Raw genomic sequence first — 20,923 nt, 5'->3', positions numbered from 1 at the left:
CTTGATCACATCGAACACGATCTTCTCATGGTGTCCATCTTGACTTACTAGCGTCACTTCTTGAGTGGTATGCGTTACTGGCCCGGAGGCTATCTCCGTACCATCCACCGTAGTAATGACGTCCTTTACAGCCTTGGGACAAAGAGTTAGATTCATCCTCAAAACCATTTCATGATCCACATAATTGCCGATGGCACCGCTGTCGACGTAATCTTCAATTGCATGTAATCGATCCGGATTATCAGGTCTAATGAGGACCATAGGTATCACGAAATGCGAGGTCACGGAACTGGTTTTTACGCTCGGCAAGAGGACCTCTATTCTTGTCGGGCGAGGTCGTTTCCCTGCTCAGAGTTTGTAACTTTGGTAACTGCAGCTCCTACTGCCTTCTTGGCAGGTTTCACCGGACAGTCTCGAAGAAAGTGCCCTGAGTTTCCGCAATATAGGCATAATTGCAACTGTTTCCTCCTTTCCCGCTCCCGTTGTGTTAGAGGACCTTTCAGACCCCCTATTTGCATGGATTCCCCGGAGTCTACTCCTTTGGAAGGAGTTGGCGGTTTGGAAAATACTCGAGCATCAAACTTGGAACGATCGGCCTTCCTGTTCTGCAGCCTGTGATCTATTTGAACGACCAAGTCTATGTAATCCGAACAGTCTTGTGGGGGATTCACTACTTGGGCTAAAACGTCTTTGAGCTCTCCACGTAGACCTCTATAAAACAGCGTAATCCTTTTGTCCTCAGGCCATTGAGTTTCCACTATTAGTCTATTGAAAGATGCAATATAAGCCAAAAGGTCTTGATTACCCTGTCGCAACGAAAGAAGCTCATTGTCCAAGGCCTGTCCCTGTGAATGTCTTGCGAACAGTTTTTCCATACTAAGCTGAAAGGCTTGAAAATCATGGAGAACCGGATCATCTTGATGAACTAGAGGGATCGACCAGTCTGCCGCATTGCCACTAAGGTACGAAAGTACAAAAGCTACTTTAGCTTGATCAGTTGGAAAGGCTGCTGGCCGGCATAAGAAGTGCAACCGGCACTGATTGATAAATACTGCAAACCTCTTTGGGTCACCAGAAAATCGCTCGGGCGGAGCCAGAGGTACATTCCCAGGTAGGTGGATCTGCACTGGATTCATAGAGGATGTTGAAGGAAGATTTGCCCCTGATGCGGGTAACGGGGTCTGTCCGGCTTGTGACTGTAGCACTTGTCTAGCAAGATTGTCTGTTCTCTCCTTGGAAATAATTAGTTCCCTTCTTAGAGCATTCGTTTCCTGACGAGTTGCATGCACTTCTGCCCTTAGTTCCCCAAGTAACCGGGCTAGGGGGTCAGTATCCGAGGTTTCCATAGCGCCTGGGCGAGAGTTTTGCGGTAGGCTTTGCGTTCTGTAACGCTCACCTGATTCTCGCAGAGGCGCCGGTCTTGACTGGGCGACTACCGTATCTTCAAAGGTGATGTGTAGCACCCGGTTGGCTCTTTGGGCTGGACCTCTGTGCACTGTATGCCTGACGTGTAGAGTAAGATGTCTTAGGTAAGTGAATGCCGAGCTCTCCATCTGCCTCGGGGCAGGGTGCTGTAGCCAATTTCTTCACTGGATAGGTAGCGCAGGCCTCTTGACTTCAGAGGACTGCTGTCCGTCGTTTACTGCACGAACGGTAAGTTTCGAGTCATTCAAATGTCTTTTTAAAGTCTTTAGTAATGATGTCTCTTGTTTTGCAGGGTTCCGGCGATGGCGGATGACGGGCTGAAGTGAGTTGAAGATGGAGCCCGTGTGATGAATAGAAGCGCCTGGAAGCACGTGAGTAAGCGCTTGTTGCCTGCTTCACGATGCGCTCTAACTGTCTTTTTATTTTGCAGGTACGAGTTCGGAGCGGCTGCAGGGTGCCGGAATACCCACTGGATTAGATGTGGAAAGGAGTAATGGCACGTGAGTATTAAAGTTCCCCAATGTCTTTAAACGCACCTTGTTTTGTCTTTCAGATGCGGATGCAGCGCCGAAGGCCTCCGGAGCGTGCGAAGAGTTGGTAAGCTTTTGTCTTTCAGATGCCAGAATGCAGTATGACGACCTCCGGAGCGCACGAAGAGTAGGTAAGCCTTTGCCTTTCCGATGCCGGAATGCTAACCTGTTCTTTCTTGTCTTTATAGGTGTTGCTGAAGACTGGATTCAGGATGGTAAGCCTTTGCCTTTCAGATGCCGGAATGCTAACCTGTTCTTTCTTGTCTTTATAGGTGTTGCTGAAGACTGGATTCAGGATGGTAAGCCTTTTTCCTTAGGCCCAGGACTGGATGCAGAAGACACGATGAGCGTCCTGCTGCAGAGGGTGCAGAATAACGCAAAGCAAGATTCATCCACCGGGTGTGGTTTAAATAGCCTCCTGTAGTGCTTAGGTGTCTCCTTCCACAGCCACGCCTAAGTAAGAAAAGAGTTCCTGGTAAGAAAAGAGTTCCTGCCTTCCAGAAGAGTTCCAGTGTTCTAAATCTAGGGAGTGGCTCCAGCCCCACCCAACAGGAAAAGTAGTTCCAAACAGAAGAGGATCAGAGGCTCAACTGGCAGGCAAGTAAGCAGCATGGTCTGCTGCAGGTAAGTCCACCCAAGCATTATGAGCCCGGCGCTTCCAGCGCTGGGACTGGGCATATTTATGAGCCTGGTGCCACTGGCGCCAGGTCTGGGTCCAAAAGGCCCCAATTGGGACTGGTTGGCACTCGGAACCTGGGTTATGGATCTGCTTCCAAGGGAGTTGGGAAAACCCTGACCTTTTGGAAGCAGAGATCATGACAGGCCACCAGAATTGTCTTTTAATTTTAGCTTCAGTTTTTGCAATACTTGGGTGCCCTTCCATCAGAGCTTCATGGTAATTGGAGATGACTTGTTCTTGTAGTTCCTTGTGTGGTAGAAATAGACACCCTTGATAGTAAGGTAGGTCATTGACAACTGAATAATCTGGGCCCTTTTTAACCCAGTCCTGCAGGGCTGCTGAATCGAAAAGTTGTTGGCTGTTTAAATGAACATCTTCTAAGGTCTGTAGAGTAGTTATCCCAAGAATTCTTTTTTCAGGAATTATAGGCACCGGTTCCGGGTTTGAATATGCTTCTCCCATCCCAATTCGGGATAAAGCGTCTGCCTTACCATTCTTACAACCAGGTCGATAAGTGATCACGAAATCAAATTCGGCAAGGAATAAGGCCCATCGAAGTTGACGTGATGATTGGGCCTTGGCTGTTTTTAAATACTGCAAGTTCCTGTGATCAGTGATTACAGTAATGGTATGCCTGGCACCGAGAAGATAATGCCTCCAAGCCTTGAAGGCGGATTTGATGGCTAACAACTCTTCATCGGTAACCGCATAGTTTAATTCGGGGGCCGAGAATTTTCTGGACCAAAATGCTACTGGATGAAGTTGATCGGTTTCCGGATCCTTCTGGGACAGGACAGCCCCCATGGCTAAACTGGATGCATTGGTTTCAACTATGTATGGGAGCTTGGGGCATGGATGCTTTAAGACAGGTGCCGGCGTGAATTTCAATTTCAGTTCTTGGAAGGCTTTTTCAGCCCCCCAATCTGCATTGGTTCTGATGCATCTGTTCCTTTGGGAGTAACATTGGGTTTAACCAATACCGATTCTCAAACTTAGCTCGATCAGCTTTTCTATTCTGAAGTTGGTGGTCTAGATGGACCACTAAGTCTATATATTCTGCGCAATCCTGAGGTGGGTTCACAACTTGGGCCAAAACATCTTTGAGTTCACCCCGAAGTCCACGATGAAATAATGTAATTCGCTTTACCTCTGGCCATCCGGTTTCCACCACCAACCTATTGAAGGTTGCGATATAAGTTAGCAGGTCCTGGTTTCCTTGTCATAGGGATAGAAGTTCGTTATCCAGGGCCTGTCCCTGTGAATGTCTGGCGAATATTCTTTCCATGCTCAATTGAAAACCCTGAAAATCCCGAAGAAGAGGGTCATCCTGGTTGACTAATGAAATTGACCAATCCGCTGCACTGCCACTAATGTATGACAGTACAAAGGCTACTTTGGCTTGGTCATTTGGAAAAGCTCCTGGTCTGCATAAAAAGTGCAAGCGCCATTGGTTCATGAACATGGCAAACCTTTTCGGGTCCCCAGCAAAGCATTCGGGTGGAGATAAAGGAATGCTCCCTGGTAGAACCACTTGCACAGGGCTGCTCGATGAAACGGGGGTTGAATTCCCTCCAAGTCCAGGTAGTCCTGTTTGCCCGGCTTGGTTTTGCAGCAGTTGCCTGGCAAGATCAACAGTGTGCTCCTTTGACACAATCAGTTCTCTCCTAAGGGCATTAGTTTCTTGGCGCGCGGAGTGCACTTCTGCCCTAAGTTCTCCTAACAATTGGGCTAGTTGGTCGGTTTCTGAGGTCTCCATTACGCCCGGGTGGGGATTTGTAGATAGGCTTTGTGTTCTGTTACGCTCACCTGGTTCCCAAAGGGCCGTCGATCGGACCCGGACAGCTGCGGTCTCCACCAACGTGATGCGTAGTGAAGAGATGACAGTCTGGACTGGCCCGCCTAATCTTGTCTGCTGGACTCATAGAAGTATTCTCCTACAAGTGGAGAAAGGGATTTAGCCACCCGTGGACTTTAGTGATGCCCCCCCCCGACTGTTCTCGTTCTCCCCACTAATCACCTCCGATATCCCCTCTTGATAACCTCACCTTATGTTTTTAAATGATGAGCTCTCCATCCTGCATGGCATGCAGGGGCACGTAGATACAAGTTACTTCACTGGTTTGAAGGTACTGGAGGAGTTCTGGAGGAATATTGACTCCGTTGTCTATAAAGTTCAAAGAGTTCAATATGTCCGATGTTCACTCTTGTTCCATTCCCTCGTTAGGTTGCAGCTGGGTCCAAAATAATATTGCCTGGAGGCAGCTGTTGGTGTTCAGGTAAGAGTCTGTATTACCAAACACTGTCCGGTAAAAGTTGCATGAGTTTAACTTGCTGTTTTCTCTCCCTTTATAGGTGCGACATAGAAAGATACAGCGAATTAAAGGATAATACCTCCGGTGGTAAAGCAGGTAAGCCTATGGTGGCAAAGAAATTGTCTTTGTTGGTTTTCTCGGCTCACCTTGTTATTCCTTTTGTTTTCCACTGAGGTGCTGGGTTTCGACGAAGAAAATGATGGAGCCAGCGCCGAGTTGAAAGATGCGGTGGACTGGTGAGTATTACGCGGCGCTGCTGCTGGCGAAGCGACGCGTGCTGAAATAATGTCCTTTCCAGGCTCGGAGATGTGCTGGGTCCGGAATCAGGTAAGGAATCAAATAATGTCTGTGATCTAACCTCTTTTCCTTTCTTTTCCTTTTGTCTGGGAGCTCTGGGTTCGAGGCGGGCGTGGCAGAAGACTGGATGCTGACTTGCAGACACAGTGAGCGTTACGCTGCTGGATGCAGAATAATACGAAACATGAGCTGCGGTTTGGGCGTGGTTTAAATAGCCTGCAAAGTAGTCCCAGGTAAGAAGTTCCCAAGAACCACACTCGAGTAAAAAATAGTCCCTGTAATAAAATAGTCCCATCCAGGCCTCACATTGGCTTGGACTCATTTGCAGCATGGTCTGCATAAGGTAAGTAAAGTCTGTGAGCCTGGCGCCTATGGTGCCAGGACTGATTTCTATGATGAGCCTGGTGCCTAAGGCGCCAGGACTGAATCCAAACAGCCCCCAGCCGGGGCTGTTGGGGTTTTAATGAATATCTGGATGCCTGCTCCCGGGGCTGATGGACTCGATCCGGATGCCCGGGGGTAGGCATCATGACAGTGTCTTCCGTGTGGCAGCAGTTGGGCCAGCAAATAGATGCAGAGCAGTGGCAGGCAGAGATGGCACGGCTCACAATGGTCTGAGCAGAGAACTCCATGGACCAGGCATTGAGGCGGGTCGAGTGCCTTGAGGCAACTCGCAGGGAGTAGGAGGATGCCATGGCTGCATCCCTGCAAGACCTCGAGGCCAGGTAACAGGCCCACCTCCGGAACATCGACATGGAGTTTGATGATGCTCTGGCCCGGGACATCTAAAAGTGAGACGTCGGACTAGCCCGCCGCCTTTGTATATAGTTATTTATGTTTAGGTTAAATTTAGTATTTTTATGATTTGGAGTACACAGACTTTGCTCCACTTTTTGTATATAGTTGTGTTTTACATAGTGTTTTTTGTAGGTTTCATTTTGTTTTAGGATCATGGACCCTTCAAAATAAATAGTTCTGCACATGTACATACTTTCTTTTTTACATCATCCCATGGAGTAAAGGTTTTTTATGCTTTTCAATGTTTTATTTTTTTCTATGGACTTTGGAAATGGAACACTTCTCATTTTTCATGTCTTGGATTTTCATTTTTCCTTGGATTTTACTTTCTTTTTCATATTGCATTCGTTATTTCTTCATTTGCATGTGTGGTTTTCATGTTGTCATTTTGTTTTATTTTTAATACATTTCCTGATTCTTCATTATTGGTGTGGTCTACTCTCATTGGTTTCGTGCATGTCTCTATGAGCATTGGCTCAGTCATGTGTTGCCACTGTGTGGGTCTGTAGGACATTTATTCATGGGCATGCTGGTTCTTTTCAGACTCTGATGGCATGGGCAATTTACTAGGGAGTGGGTGCAGTGGATGGTTGCGTGTTTGTACTGGGTGGTCGGGGTGGCAATTGGGTTGGCATTAGGGGCATGGGTCTGTATTGTTATGACGTGGTATTTGAGGGGACATGAGTCTGGGCCTGCTGGCAGGTTGCTGTCAATGGGGGTGAGATGGAGGGACATGTGTCAGGGCCTGCTGGCAGGTTGACGTCAATGGGGGTGGGGTGGAGGGACATGTGTCGGGACCTGCTGGCAGGTTGCCCTCAATGGGGGTTGGGTGGAGAGATATGTGTCAGGGCCTGCTGGCAGGTTGCCGTCAATGGGAGGGCAGTGGAGGGACATGTGTCGGGGCCTGCTGGCAAGTGCCCATCACTTGTGGGGGGGCATGAGTTGGGGCCTGCTGGCAGGTGCCCATCACCCCTGGACATGCCCCACAGGCAGCCCATCGACCCTGACAATGCCCCGCAGACTCCCATCACCCCAGGACATACCCCACAGGCAGCCGATCCACCCTCCCCATGCCCCACAGGCAGCCCATCCACCCTGACGTTGCCCCGCAGGCAGCCCATCCACCCTGACCATGCCCCACAGGCATCCCACACCACAGGAGACACCCCTACAACCCCTGGCCATGCCCCGCAGCCAGCACACACCACGGGGGGACTTTTTCCATGCTATTTGCCTGGCGCGAGCGGGGTACGCGTATCCCAAGGTGTGCGCAGGGAGTTTTTCACGTGATTGGCCGGGCGCGAGCGGGGTACGCATATTGCAAGGGGTGCGTGGGTAGTTTTACACATGATAGGCCTGGCGCGAGCGGGGTATGTGTATTCCGAGGGGTGCACAGGGAGTTTTACACGTAATCGGGCTGGCGTGAGCAGGGTACGCGTAGTCTGAAGGGTGCGCGGGGAGTTTTACATGCGATAGGCCTGGCGTGAGCGGGGTACGTGTATTCCAAGGGCTGCACGGGGAGTTTTACATGTGATTGGGCTGGCGCTAGTGGGGAACACGTATTCCGAGGGGTGCGTGGGTAGTTTTACACATGATTGGGCTGGCACTAGCGGGGTACGTGTATTCCGAAGGGTGCGCGGGTAGTTTTACACACAATAGGCCTGGCGCCAGCAGGGTACGCGTATTTTGAGGGGTGCATATGGGGTTTTACACGTGATTGGGTTGTTGTGTGTGGGCTGAGTGGCGTTTTTTGCGCAATTTCATTTTTGGGGGGCTGTATGCTGGTCCACTGGCCTTTGCGCTTTGTAGGGGATTTGTGCGGATGTTTTTGACGTACAGAGCGGGATTGGGGGCATAACTGGCACTGCTGCAGGGTCGCTGCACCATGCTGCGCCACGGCTGGTCAGGGATGTTTAAATCCATGAATACGTGGTGCATCAAAATTAAGGTGTTGAACAATACTAAAACTCTGGCCATCCACCTTGACTCTACCCTCTCGATGACAACACAAATCAACTCAGTGGTCTCAGCATCAGCATACATGTGAAAACTTGTGACAGCCTGCAGACCCTTCATTACCACTCTTAACTGCATCATCTTGGCTAGAACTCTTGTGATGGCCAACATTGATTATTGCAATGCCCTATATCTGGGTACTAGTCAAAAGAACATCAACAGGCTTCAAGTAACACAGAATAATGCTATCAGAGCAGCCCTTAATATCCCGAAAAAAGCGCACATCTCTGACACTAGTTGGAACCTTCATTGGCTCCCGGTGGCACACAGAATATCTCTTAAAACCCTTGCACTTACACACAAGTGCCTAACTAAGCAAGCACCAGAATACCTGGCCAACCGCCTTTCTGCACATACAGCTACCCAACCACTGAGATCTACAAAATTCAGGGGGGGTCCAGCTTTCCAGTTCTTGCATCCAAACTTTGGAACACACTCCCAAACACTCTCAGAAATGAAGTCAGTTAATTGCATTTAAGAACAAAGCTAAATCTTGGTTCATAGAGCAAGACCTAGCCGCCTCCTGACTTTGATTGTACATATCTGTTATGCTATGTTACTGCCTGCGCTGACTAGACTTGTTTAGGCGGACAGCCCAAACAACTTGTAATAATCATATGTACTCATAAGTATATTCCTAAGTGTATATATTATGTTTCCAATTGTTACTGTAATATATGTCTGTATTCATATCTACTACCTGTGCCTGCTATTACGTACCTTCACCTCAAGAATCTGTAATTTGAGGCTTTTCAACCTGCAACTTAACCTGTAACCTTGTAAGAAATGCAGTCAGATGCCGCTGGGCAGGGTGCACAACATAAATAAACATATACAAATACTTGATGTTGGGGGCTCTGTCAATACATTGAAAACGTGTACCTATTTTGACTTAATGACTTTAAGACAGGCTGCTTCCTAAAAGCAGCACACAAAGGTCACATGATGTTTAGCATGTCTTACCTGTCGGCACCAGAGTTTACGGAATATTTGTAAGTAGGCAAGTATCATCAGACACAACGGTGTCATGTACGTAATGAAGAAAAAACAGATGTGGTATACTTTGGGATAAAGTTCACCTGAAAGATAAAGCAAAACATGTGCATGAGTGTAAACGTTGTACTTCTTACTCGACCCAATTGTTACAACAGAGTGAACTTGCTACCGTCATAAACATCTGTAGTGATCAGAAATTTAACATCATCCTACATCACTGAGCAGAGCTCTGCCTGAAAGACCATTCTGAAAATGAATAACAAAAAAATAACACCTGAAAGAATAGGGCAGCATGGTCACCGTGAGTTGCGCAATATTGATGATAGCAGAACATTGAAATGTGTTATTCTAACAGTATTATTATGAATCCTTAGCACACATTTTTCTAATGTGGCGAGAGCTGGAAGTTGGTTCCCTTAACTATTAAATTGACCTTAGGAGACAACTAAATTGTTTGTTTGTTTGTTTTTGACATTTATATAGCGCTACAAATCTTCGGGTATCTGAGTGCTGCTTATTACCACACGGTGTTTGGTGCTCATTTATCGACCTCGGAAGGATGAACGGCTGAGTTTGGCCCAATTTGCCACCACTGAGACAGAGAAGACTCTCCCTATTTCAGTACTAAAGGTAGGCCATGCATTTGGGGCGTTGCCTGGATATGACCTGCTTATATGGATACTGTAGTGGGTTTGAGTATCAGCTGATGTTGTTATCTGAATCTTGACCTGCTATGATCTGTTAGTTGAGACAGTGTTCATTGAAGAGAGGTGGGGAGAGCCTTGGGTGATCCCTTAGAATGCTGTGCCAGACCCTCTGTATTAAGGAATCTACTATGCCCAACCTAGTTTTATTAATGCAGTTGTTGAGGAATGATTCTATCAACCTCAATGCTTCCCCAGAGGCGCCCCCTTCCTTTAGCCTTGTTGTGTTCTATGGTGTATTAGGCCAGTGAGATCAAAGACAATAAAGTCTGCCTAATTCCCTGCACTGATGTCCATGACGCACTGCTCCTGCACTGATGTCCATGACGCGCTACTCCCATATATTTTCCACTGCCGATTCGGTTCCTCCAGGGGCTTGCACCCAGACTATACATCATGGTGTAGGTTGGGTTGTTTCCATCTTCAGGTGCCAGTATTAGGAGAAAGACTTTAAGACATGCCGATGGGCATGAGTATACTGATGTGATGGCAACTTTCATTAATACTTGCATTCCCAGAGAGTCGTAGGAAAAGAATGATGTGTGTCTATGATTTGACTAGGAAGACTGTGCAGCGTGTCAGGATGGGGTTGCTGGGAATGTATGCACTCATTTGTGCAATTTTACGTTTCATAAGGAGATTTGTGCAGTGCTGTCTATGAGTGTTTGTTGCATTTTATGTGGTTTCAGGTTTTGTCTTTTCACAGTAATAGTAATTAAAGTTTATTGTGGATAAAAATATATAAATACAATTTTTATTGAAGTCAAAAGTAACATATTTCAGTACAATTTAAAAAATCAATACAAACAAGAGGCTGTCTTGTTTTGGAAACAAATGTTGATATACTTTAAAGATCTCTTGAACCTTAATGTATAGGGTAAGAATGGAAAGTGCTCCAAACCCCAGCATAACAGGTCAGTATTCTGTGCAACTTTAAAATGGCATGCGTGTGTGCTGTGCAGCTTCACTATTTCTTATTCTCAGGTCAGAGGTTCCTAAATGCTTAAGGCTCCAGAATACCATCATATCATGTCGATAATGCAGCAGTATACAGTAATACCACTGCATATAACACACACCGCCTAATTCGTAATGAGGCCTCATTGATGTATCTTAACTATTATGCAATTTTAAATGTATTTCTACTGTTTGCCTTTTATATTTTGATCTGAAATAAAAACGTTCTTTGCAAACTATAACACACTAATAAAAATGAGAAAATAGAGTTGACATGTCAAGAATAACCCTATCAAATGCAGATTGTTCAGAACAAATGCAGCCTCACGGCTTCTATAACCAACATCAACGGCCAGAAGATCTTCAAGTATAAACTTGCTCACTATCTTCCTTGTAATGTAGCCAGCTGTCTATCCTCCACAATACTGGTGCTATTTGTAATTTAGAGAGTAGAGGGGTCAAATGTGTGTCATAATAAAGGATATCTCTGGCTGCAGCTTCCCTCACACCCAGTCAAATCTCTTATCGGGTGGCATAGCAAGTAACTCTACAGGACTTTCCTTCAGAGAATTTGAGAGTGGGTGAGACAGCATTCCAGCCACAGAAAATTCCCTTATCAACTTAGTTATTTGCAACAACAATTTCTCTATTGGATTTTTCCAGGATCTATCTATCATCTGAGTACCTGATGCCAAGATATTCAGAGGTATTAACTATTGTCACGCGCCGCCTCCCGTGGACCCTGTGGTCGCGGCTTGCAAGGCGCCATTGAGGTGCCCGTCACATTTTTTCCTCCTGGCGTTAGTGGCAGCGGTCTAGTGTTGCTGCAGCAGTCAACGAGGAGGCTTATTAGCCACACCCTCCCTGTTCACTGTGCGTTGCAACCCGCTTCAGTCAGCCTCGCTTACGGCTGTGCTTCTCCGGTTGCCACAACGCTAGTTTCCTTTCTTTCCTTCATTTCCTCTCCGGTTCTTTCTCCGGGTGGTTGCCTTCTCTGGGAACTGCGGCGCTCCTATTCCTCTCTACAGGGTCCCTTCCCCGCCTCCTTACCTCATACTGCTTCTCTCTCCTTGCGTTCTGTTTCTCTTCCTCATTCCTGTTGCTTCTCGGAACACCCTGCCTGTGCTGTTTCCTTAACTTTTGTTGGTGGGCCGCTGGCTCTAGTTCCATCCCATACTCTGTACTGAGATTGTTGTTTAGGAATATCCAGCATTTCTATTCTCTATATTCCATTGGAGCCCATATTCCACTCTGCATCCACACTGCCTGACGCCGACTATTGCTCATCTGCTGTTGGGTTTTTTTGTGCCCAGTGGGCTTTTTCCCCATTCTGTCCCTTTCGGGAGAGGGGCCGCAGGCAGTGCTTGTTAATAGCATAACACTGTGGCTTCTTTCCGGGAGAGAGACACTCACTCAGAAAAAAAAAGAGAAGAAGAAGGATTATCGAGCCTGAAGACCTCAGATCTCTTCAATTCTGGACTGTTTGTCAGGTGAGGAGGAAGGGGAAGAGGGAAAGTCGGAGTTGTGGGAGGTTCAGCCCCAGAGGGTTGACAGTTTGCAATGCCCAAATCCAAGGATGGCTACTACTGAACAATTGCAGGAGGTGGTAGCAGCTGTCCAAAACCTCTCAGCAGAAGTATCTGTTGAGGTACAGACATTAAGGACTGAAAATAATGTGCTGAAACAACTGGTAACTGCCAGAGAATACAGACAGGTATATTTACCACCCATGGCCCTACCCTCAGGGAAATATGATGGAACACCTAAGAAGTTAAAAGAATTTTTGGAGGCTTGTAGTATCCATTTCACATTTAGGCCCAATACCTTCCCCACCAGTCATGCTCAGGTGGGTTTCATGATTTCCAATATGTCTGGAAATGCCTTAGCCTGGGCTACCCCGTTAGTGACTGGAGCGGATCCGGCACTTCAAGACTATGAGGCCTTTATTGCAAGACTAAAACAGAACTTTGAGAGGCCTGAACTAACTTTTGCAGCAGGCGAAGATCTGTTAGATGTGCGCCAAGGGCAGACAGATGTCCTCCCTTAGATCTCTGCTTTCAAACATTTGGTCACAGAAGCTGGACGGCAAGAGCAAGCACAATTCGTCATTTTCAGAAGAGGGCTACGAGAAGACATCAAGGATGAGTTAGCCAGATCTCCCCAACCAGCATCTTTTCCCGAATTGTTGGCAGCCGCTGTACAGATTGAACATAAGCTTCATGAGCAAAGACTAGAAAGACGGAGAAACCGCAATCCGACTTTCTCTACCAATTTCCATCCTTCCTCGTCCTCTGCTCATATATGCTCGGAAGAACCTATGCAGATTGGTACCACTCATCCTTCTTTAACCTCTGAAGAAAGAAAGAGACAGAGAGATTTGGGGTTATGCGCATATTGTGGTTCAGACCAACATCAGATACAGAATTGCTCAGAGATTCCTTCCCGAAAGGCGGGAAACGAGAAACCTCGGTCCTCGGAGGGACGGGAAGCCAAGGGGGTACTGCCAGTCCCTATGTGTCATTATCTGTGGGTCCTGCTAATCCATTGGAGGATTCACGAATGATGGTACTTAAAGTACTATTGATGATTGATCAACGCAAGATTGATGCTTTGGCCCTGTTGGATTGTGGGGCAGCTGGAAATTTCATAGATACCATATGGGCAGACAAAGTTGGCCTACGCAGAATCGACCGGAAAGAAGATCAGAAGGTGGAAGGTGTGGATGATAGTCCACTTAGTTCTGGACCCATCACGCAGACTACAGAACATTTGAAGATGTCCATACAGCAACATTTGGAAACAATTCAGTTTGACATTAGTCGTGCAGCGCACTTTCCACTAATCTTAGGAATCACATGGTTACGCAAACACAACCCGCAGATCAACTGGTCCACTAACAGTATCAGTTTTGATTCGGGTTTTTGTCAAAAAGCTTGATTAAAGGACCTACTTTACATGGAAGCTAAGGCACATATTGTTCCGCCAATAAGTACGATTGGGGTACATTCCCTTCCCATGGACATCTCGTCCTTTGAGATGGTTTTTGCAGAAAGGAACCCCCTTGAACTACCTCCACACAGGCCAGAAGATTGTTCAATTGATCTCCTTCCCAACGCTTTAGTGCCCTTTGGTCGAATGTTCTCATTGTCTCAATCTGAAAAGAAGGCTCTCAGGTCTTATTTGGATTGCAACTTACAAAACGGACTGATCCGCCCGTTGAAATCCCCAGCGGGAGACCCCTTGTTCTTTATTCCGAAAAAAGATTCCCTTGAATTTCGACCATGTATTGACTATCGCGGATTGAATAAAGTTACCATCAGGGATCGTTATCCCATGCCCCTCATCACAGACATCCTGGAGGCAGTACAAGGAGCTACGATCTTCACTAAGCTGGACCTGCGCAGTGCTTACCACCTCTTACGGATCCACTCTGGTGACGAATGGAAGACGACATTCCGTACTCCGTTTGGATTATTTGAGTATCACGTAATGCCATTTGGGCTGGTCAATGCACCAGCTGTGTTTCAGAGGTTTATGGAATGGGTATTCTCAGATCTCATGTTTGTGTCAGTAATTGTCTACCTGGATGATATCCTAATATTTTCCAAAAACCCAGAACAACATCAGATTCATTTTACCGAAGTCCTAAATTGGCTTAAGAAACACAAACTCTTGGTCAAAAGGGAGAAATGCCAGTTTGGAGTCAGCTCAGTACCTTATTTGGGGTACATCCTGTCACCCCAGGGTATCCTGATGGATAAGAGTAAGGTGGAGGCGATCCTGGGTTGGCCCTCCCCAAAATCAGTGAAGGAGGTACAGAAATTCCTGGGGGTGGCGAATTTCTACAGCTGTTTATTCCCTCCTTTTCAGAGGTAGTGTTACCCATTACTCGTCTACTAAAAAAAAAACTCCCTGCCCTTTTGTTGGGACGACAAGGCAGAAGAAAATGTCATGCAGTTAAAGGATCTGCTCTGTAAAGCTCCCATTTTGCGCCATCCGGACCAGAGTAACCCATTTATACTTGAGACAGATGCCTCGGCCGCCGCTGTGGGAGCCGTTTTACTACAGGAACAAGATTGGGAAGAACATCCCATTGCTTATTTGTCACGGACCCTTACCCCAAGTCAACGGAATTACTCGATCATCGAGCGGGAGCTCCTGGACATGAAACTGGCATGTGAAGAATGGAGGCACTTGTTACAGGGAAGTAGATGTCCATTCACCATCCGTACAGACCACAAGAATCTGCAGGTGCTCCATACTATGGACTGTGTCAATTCTCGCCAAGCCCGATGGGCACACTTCTTTGCCCAGTATGACATTCGGATCACATATATTCCTGGTAGTCAGAATCTACTAGCCGATGCATTGTCACGGAAGGGAGTGTCGGAAGGGTCCCGACTACAGCCCACAGAAAGACTCTTTCCCAGAAATCGGGTGCTAATCCAGGCGGCCAGTTTCCTCCAGCAAGTTAAGGAAGCTACAGTTTTGTCAGAACATGGTGAGGTAAAGGAAAAGCTCACGGAGAAGGATGGTCTCTTGTTTCATGATCATCGACTATTAATACCCTCAACTTCTCTTCGACATCAAGTAGTTTTGTGGTGTCATAATCACAAGATGGCCGGACATAGAGGGCAATCCAAAACTGTGGATCTGATTAAAAGATATTTCTATTGGCCTGGGATTCGGTCAGAGGTCAGGAAATATATACAGTCCTGTAGCATCTGTAACAGCAGAAATATACCACCACCAAACCTTTGGGTTTGCTCGAACAGAGCTCAGTGCCATTATGTCCATGGAGTCATATCTCCACTGATTTAATTGTGTACCTGCTGGTTTCCCACACTTGTACCTGCATCATGGCAACCATTGATACTAGGTAAAAATTGGCACATTTCTCTCCGCTTCCCGGATTACCCACAGCTGCTGAAATGGCAGGGGTGTTTCTTAGAGATGTATTTCGTCTCCACGGCCTCCCAGATAAGATCACTTCTGATAGAGGCAGCCAGTATATCTCTAGGTTCTGGTAAGCATTGTGCCATCAGTTGGGTATCGAAAGGGCAATATCTTCGGGTTTCACCCACAGACCAATGGGCAGACGGAGAGATTAAACGGCACATTCGAACAGTACTTGCCCTGTTATGTCAATCAGGAACAAGACAATTGGGTGTCGCTGCTTCCGACTACAGAGTTTGCGTATAACATCTCTCGGCACTCGGCCTCTGGTCTCACTCCGTTCTTCTGTACTTATGGGTTTCATCCCCGCACCATTTTTCCCATTGTCTCTACTGCTTATAATCTGCCTGCAGTAGAAGAGACTCTGTCCCAGATACAGGATACTCACAAGACGGCCAGACAAAGTCTTATGGAAATCCAAGTTGTATACCAGACTCAAGCTGATCGTCACCGGTTAGAGGTGCCAGAGTGGAAGGTGGGCACCAGGGTACGGCTTTCCACCAATTTTCTACCACGGTGGACCCGTCCATCTAATCTTTCCCCCGCTTCATTGGTCCCTATCCAATTGTGGCTAAGGTTAACCCGGTTGCTTTCCGCTTGAAATTGCCCCCTTGCTTGCAACGGGTTCACCCCGTTTTTCACTCCTCTTTGCTTCATGAAGCAGTTCAGGGCTCGTCTGTTAGATCTATTCCTTTACGGGCCCCGCCACGAGTTGATGAAGAATTTGAGGTGTCCCAAATTTGTGATTCTTGCTATAGGAGGGGTTGTCTGGAATATCTGGTGCATTGGAAGCGGTATTCCAAGGTGGAAGATTCATGGGAACCTTTTTCACATATCAGAGCCTCTGTTTTGCTTAGGAGATTCCATAGGATGCACCCCGGCAAGCCGGGGGGGTGTGGTATTGGGGGGGCATACTGTCACACACTGCCTCCCGTGGACCCTGTGGTCCCGGTTGCGGCTTGCAAGCCGCCATTGAGGTGCCTGCCACGTTTTTTCCCGGTGTTAGTGGCAGTGGTCTAGTGTTGCTGCAGCAGTGAACGGGAGGCTTATTAGCCACGCCCTCCCTGTTCACTGTGCATTGCAACCAGCTTCGGTCAGCCTCGCTTATGGCTGTGCTTCTCCGGTTGCCACAATGCTAGTTTCCTTTCTTTCCTTCCTTTCCTCTCTGGTTCTTTCTCCGGGTGGTTGCCTTCTCTGGGCACCGCAGCGCTACTATTCCTCTCTACGGGGTTCCTTCCCCGCCTCCTTACCTCGTACTGCTTCTCTCTCCTTGCGTTCTGTTTCTCTTCCTCGTTCCTGTTGTTTCTCGGAACACCCTGCCTTTGCTGTTTCCTTACCTTTTGTTGGTGGGCTGCTGGCTCCAGTTCCATCCCACACTCTGTACTGAGATTGTTGTTTAGGAATATCCAGCATTTCTATTCTCTGGATTCCATTGGAGCCCATATTCCACTCTGCATCCACACGACCTGACACCGACTATTGTTCATCTTTTGTTGGGGTTTTTTGTGCCCTGTGGGCTTTTTCCCCATTCTGTCCCTTTCGGGAGAGGGGCAGCAGGCAGTGCTTGTTAATAGCATAACACTGTGGCTTCCTTCCGGGAGAGAGACACTCACTCAGAAAATAAAGAGAAGAAGAAGAAGAAGGATTATCAAGTCCGAAGACCTCAGATCTCTTCAATTCTGCACTGTTTGTCAGGTGAGGAGGAAGAGGAAGAGGGAAAGTCGGAGTTGTGGGAGGTTTAGCCCCAGAGGGTTGACAACTATATCCAATATGAGACCATTCATACGAAACGCTGGGACATCTTCCTTACCTCTGTGGTAAGCGTTAAATGTGAGTAGGTGAAACTAGTCGGCTAACAACCGGTTCCCATAAATTAGGCACAGCCAAAATGCACCTTCTGCAATGCAAAAAGAGTCCTTTAAATGGGATAACATCCACTGAATAGGCAGACACGGATCAGCATACAGGAGGCTCTTGGTACATCATGGTTGTCGGTAAACAGTACGAGATACACTACCTCTAGGCTATTCAAATAAAGGATGAACAACAGGGTAAGTAATACACATCCATGATGCTCCCGCTAATTAACTGTAAACATATCAGTATATTCCCCATATCTTCCATATTTCGCACAGGCCTTTGTTCTTAAGTAAAACAGCATTGCTTGCTCAATAACTGCTCAGTGACTCGCATATCACAGTGACCCTTTCAAAATAAATGACAAGCTCATTACCTCTCTCCTGGGGGTCTGGATTAATCACTTCTTATGAAACAAATAAAAGCTTTCCACTTTAAAATAAAGTTGTTGACCTTTTGGTCTACTTCTGCATGTGCTTGGGGAGTTGCACCCCCTCGCACTGATCTAGCCTCACTTTGCCTCTCTGTGACTCTCTGGGCTCTATCTTGCTTTCATCTTGCTTTTACTCATGTGGTTGGCTTACTTCGAGAATCCATGCCCCTTGGGGCATTTTTCTGCTCCTCTCCTAATGTTAGCTTGCCCCCCTCTTTCATCTCTTCTCTTTCAGTCACTTTGTTGCACATGTTGCTGCGCAACTAGTACCTGCAAGTCCCTGCACGTTTGCCTGTATATTTGCATTTGGTCCTATTGTACTTGTACCTGCTTTTGTCTCGAACTATGCAGGTCTTTTCCTGTCAATGAGCAGGCACAGGTTAGTCCAGGCACTGCTTTGTCCTTCCTCTATGTAGTCAAATGCCACACTTACAGTTTGAGAAGATATTATTTTCATCAAAACCGTTATGTTGTCTTTTATAGATGATTTTGAGAAAGGTCTTTCAAAGATATGTCACGATGCAAGAGGGGTATGACTAATTTTTCTAATCTTTTCCTCTGTTCTCCCCTGATGAGATTTCCAGAGAAGTCTGATAGATGAAAGTCTCATCAAAACAGGTTCTTCCCTCTATGTCCAAAACCATGAAGGACCACATTGATATAGTTGTTCCTGCTCTGGCCGACTTCTGCAACCACTCCTTTGCTCCAGAGCCTCCTCCCCTCCTCTGAAGCAATATCTTGTGCATCATCTTCTCAAAAAACCCACAGCCTACCCCTATTGCCCGGCTAACTATCGCCTGATCTCTATCACTCCTTTCCTGAGCAAACTCCTGGAAAAGCTGGCCATCTCCCAGCTTAATCTTCACACTGATTCTGTTGGTTGTCTCCATGACCATCAGTCTGGCTTCATAGCAGCCAGAAGCACGTAAACTGCTCTCCTGAACATCCGTGAAGACCTGCTCTCCATCCTTGATTCTAGTATCCCATCTGTCCTCATCCTACTTGATCTTTCTTCTGCCTTCGACACGGTCAACCATGTCATCCTGCTCAAACGCCTCTGTGATAATCTGGGTATCACTGTTCATGCCCTGGCCTGGCTGACCTTCTTCCTATCCAACTGACCCTCCCAGGTCCAACTTGGGTCCTTCCTCTCCTCTATCTCACTTCTACCTGTGGTGTCCCCCATGGATCTAACCTCTCTCCCTGGCTCTTCAACCAATACCTGGCACCGCTCGCCCATTGCATTGCTGCTCTCTGCTCAAACTTTCAATGCTATGCGGATGACACCCAACTTGTGTTCAGGCTCCCCTCTGCCACCTCTTCCCCTTCTCTCATCTCCAACTGTCTGTCTCCAATGCAGGAGTGGTGCACCACCACTGACCTCTGCATTAATGCCAGTATGACAGAGATCCTCCACATCTGCACACCTGCACCTTCCTTTCCTGTCACTCTCTAGCCGGCCTCCCTTGGCCCTCTCCCTGCTCCCACTTGTGAAGCTAAGAACCTCAGGGTCATCTTCGACACCACACTTTCTTTTTCTGCTCACATCTCTGACATCTCAAAAAAGTCTAACTACCAACTGCACCTCCTCAGAGGTATTCTTCCTTTCCTCTCGTTCCCCCAAAAGCTTGCTGTCTCCAGAGCTCTGGTTCTCTCTAGGCTGGACTATTGCAAAGACTGCTTTCTAAATCTGCCTGCAACCACTCTCCGTCCTCTGCAGCTCATCCAGAACAAGACTGTGAGACTTGTCCTTGGCCTCAAGTCCTGGGATCGTATCTCTCCAGCCCTGAAATCTCTTCAATGGCTTCCACTGGCTGCAAGGATTAAATTCAAGACCCTTTGCATTGTCCACAAGGCTTTCTGGGGCCTGAGTCCACAACACCTTCATCTCTCCCTCCGTAAATACATTGCTACTCAAGCTTTTCACTCCTTCATCTCCAACTCCCTCCGGGTCAGCCTCTTCTCCAAGCAACAAGTTGGGGGTAGATCCCTTTCCTTGGCTGGGGCCTCCCTCTGGAACAGTTGAGTAGAATCATCTTCAGTTGCGGAAGCACCTCAAGACCTTCCTCTTTACATCTGCCTTTGCTCTTCCTCACCCCTGCTAATCTATCTGCTTTGGCACCGGGCACCTGGCCTCCCTCTGATTTGGGCCCAAATCCCTGCCCTCCCAGCCACACACCCGCACTGCCTCCAGGCAACCCCTGCACTTGGGTGTGTATCTGCAACCCTACAGTCCGCTTCCAGCACTTATCAGACACCTGTTGTCTACACCTTCTTCCACTTACCACCTGCTGGCCAAATTATCTGGTGTTGTTCTATCATGTGTTCAACACTTTCCACTCCCCCCTGCCCCTCGCACTTCCCCCCTTCCCTCTCCCCTGAACTTGCATGCTCTCAATGTCACTGGGCCTAGTAAGATCTTTATTTTGTCAAGGTCTCCAGGGAAGCATTCTGGTTCTGATGCTTTCATGGAATGTAACTCATTCAAATGTGTATATAGGATGTTATACGTGGAGATGCTGTTTAACACTATAATATATGTCACAACATGTATTGCACCATTGGGAGTTATATATTCTACAGTGTGTAGCTTCATATGTTGGGTTAACAGTTGAGCTGTTAGCAACAAAAGGCCAGAAGTGTTTGGAATCCTGGGTAGACCAGTGTTAGTGGATCTGACCCTGAAACGCGAGTTCTGAGTACCGTTTGGAACATATAACATTATTTTGTTAATCAGCACAAGTTTATATTCATTTGGCCCTATTAGTTTAATCTACTTCTGACACTTTCAAAAGTTCTGTTTTCAGCCATATGACAGCCTTAATCATACAGTAAAAACCTAGGATTGTTGATTTTGGTTTAGTTTTAGGTTGCTGAAGACAGCTTGAACATTTTATTCAAGTCGTTAAACAATTTCATTATATGATTTCCTTCAGCATCAATTGTGCTATCCAAGCTCAACA

At 47.0% G+C, this 20,923-nt stretch overlaps 1 protein-coding gene across 2 annotated transcripts in view; it reads right to left on the bottom strand.

Moving 5' to 3' along the window:
- The window catches only part of HCRTR2 (hypocretin receptor 2), a 705,534-nt gene that overhangs the window by 349,048 nt on the left and 335,563 nt on the right, over positions 1-20,923 (bottom strand). For both annotated transcript variants that reach the window (XM_069606143.1, XM_069606141.1), the window contains exon 4: positions 9,021-9,136. In XM_069606143.1, the coding sequence (XP_069462244.1) occupies positions 9,021-9,136 (116 nt within the window). The remainder of the gene's footprint in view (positions 1-9,020; positions 9,137-20,923) is intronic.

Source organism: Ambystoma mexicanum, chromosome 4p, assembly GCF_040938575.1.
Source record: "Ambystoma mexicanum isolate Mex_15411 chromosome 4p, UKY_AmexF1_1, whole genome shotgun sequence".
NCBI classification, from domain to species: Eukaryota; Metazoa; Chordata; class Amphibia; order Caudata; family Ambystomatidae; genus Ambystoma; species Ambystoma mexicanum.
The sequence above is the reverse complement of the archived record's forward strand: the minus strand, read 5'-3'. Positions and strand labels throughout refer to the sequence as shown.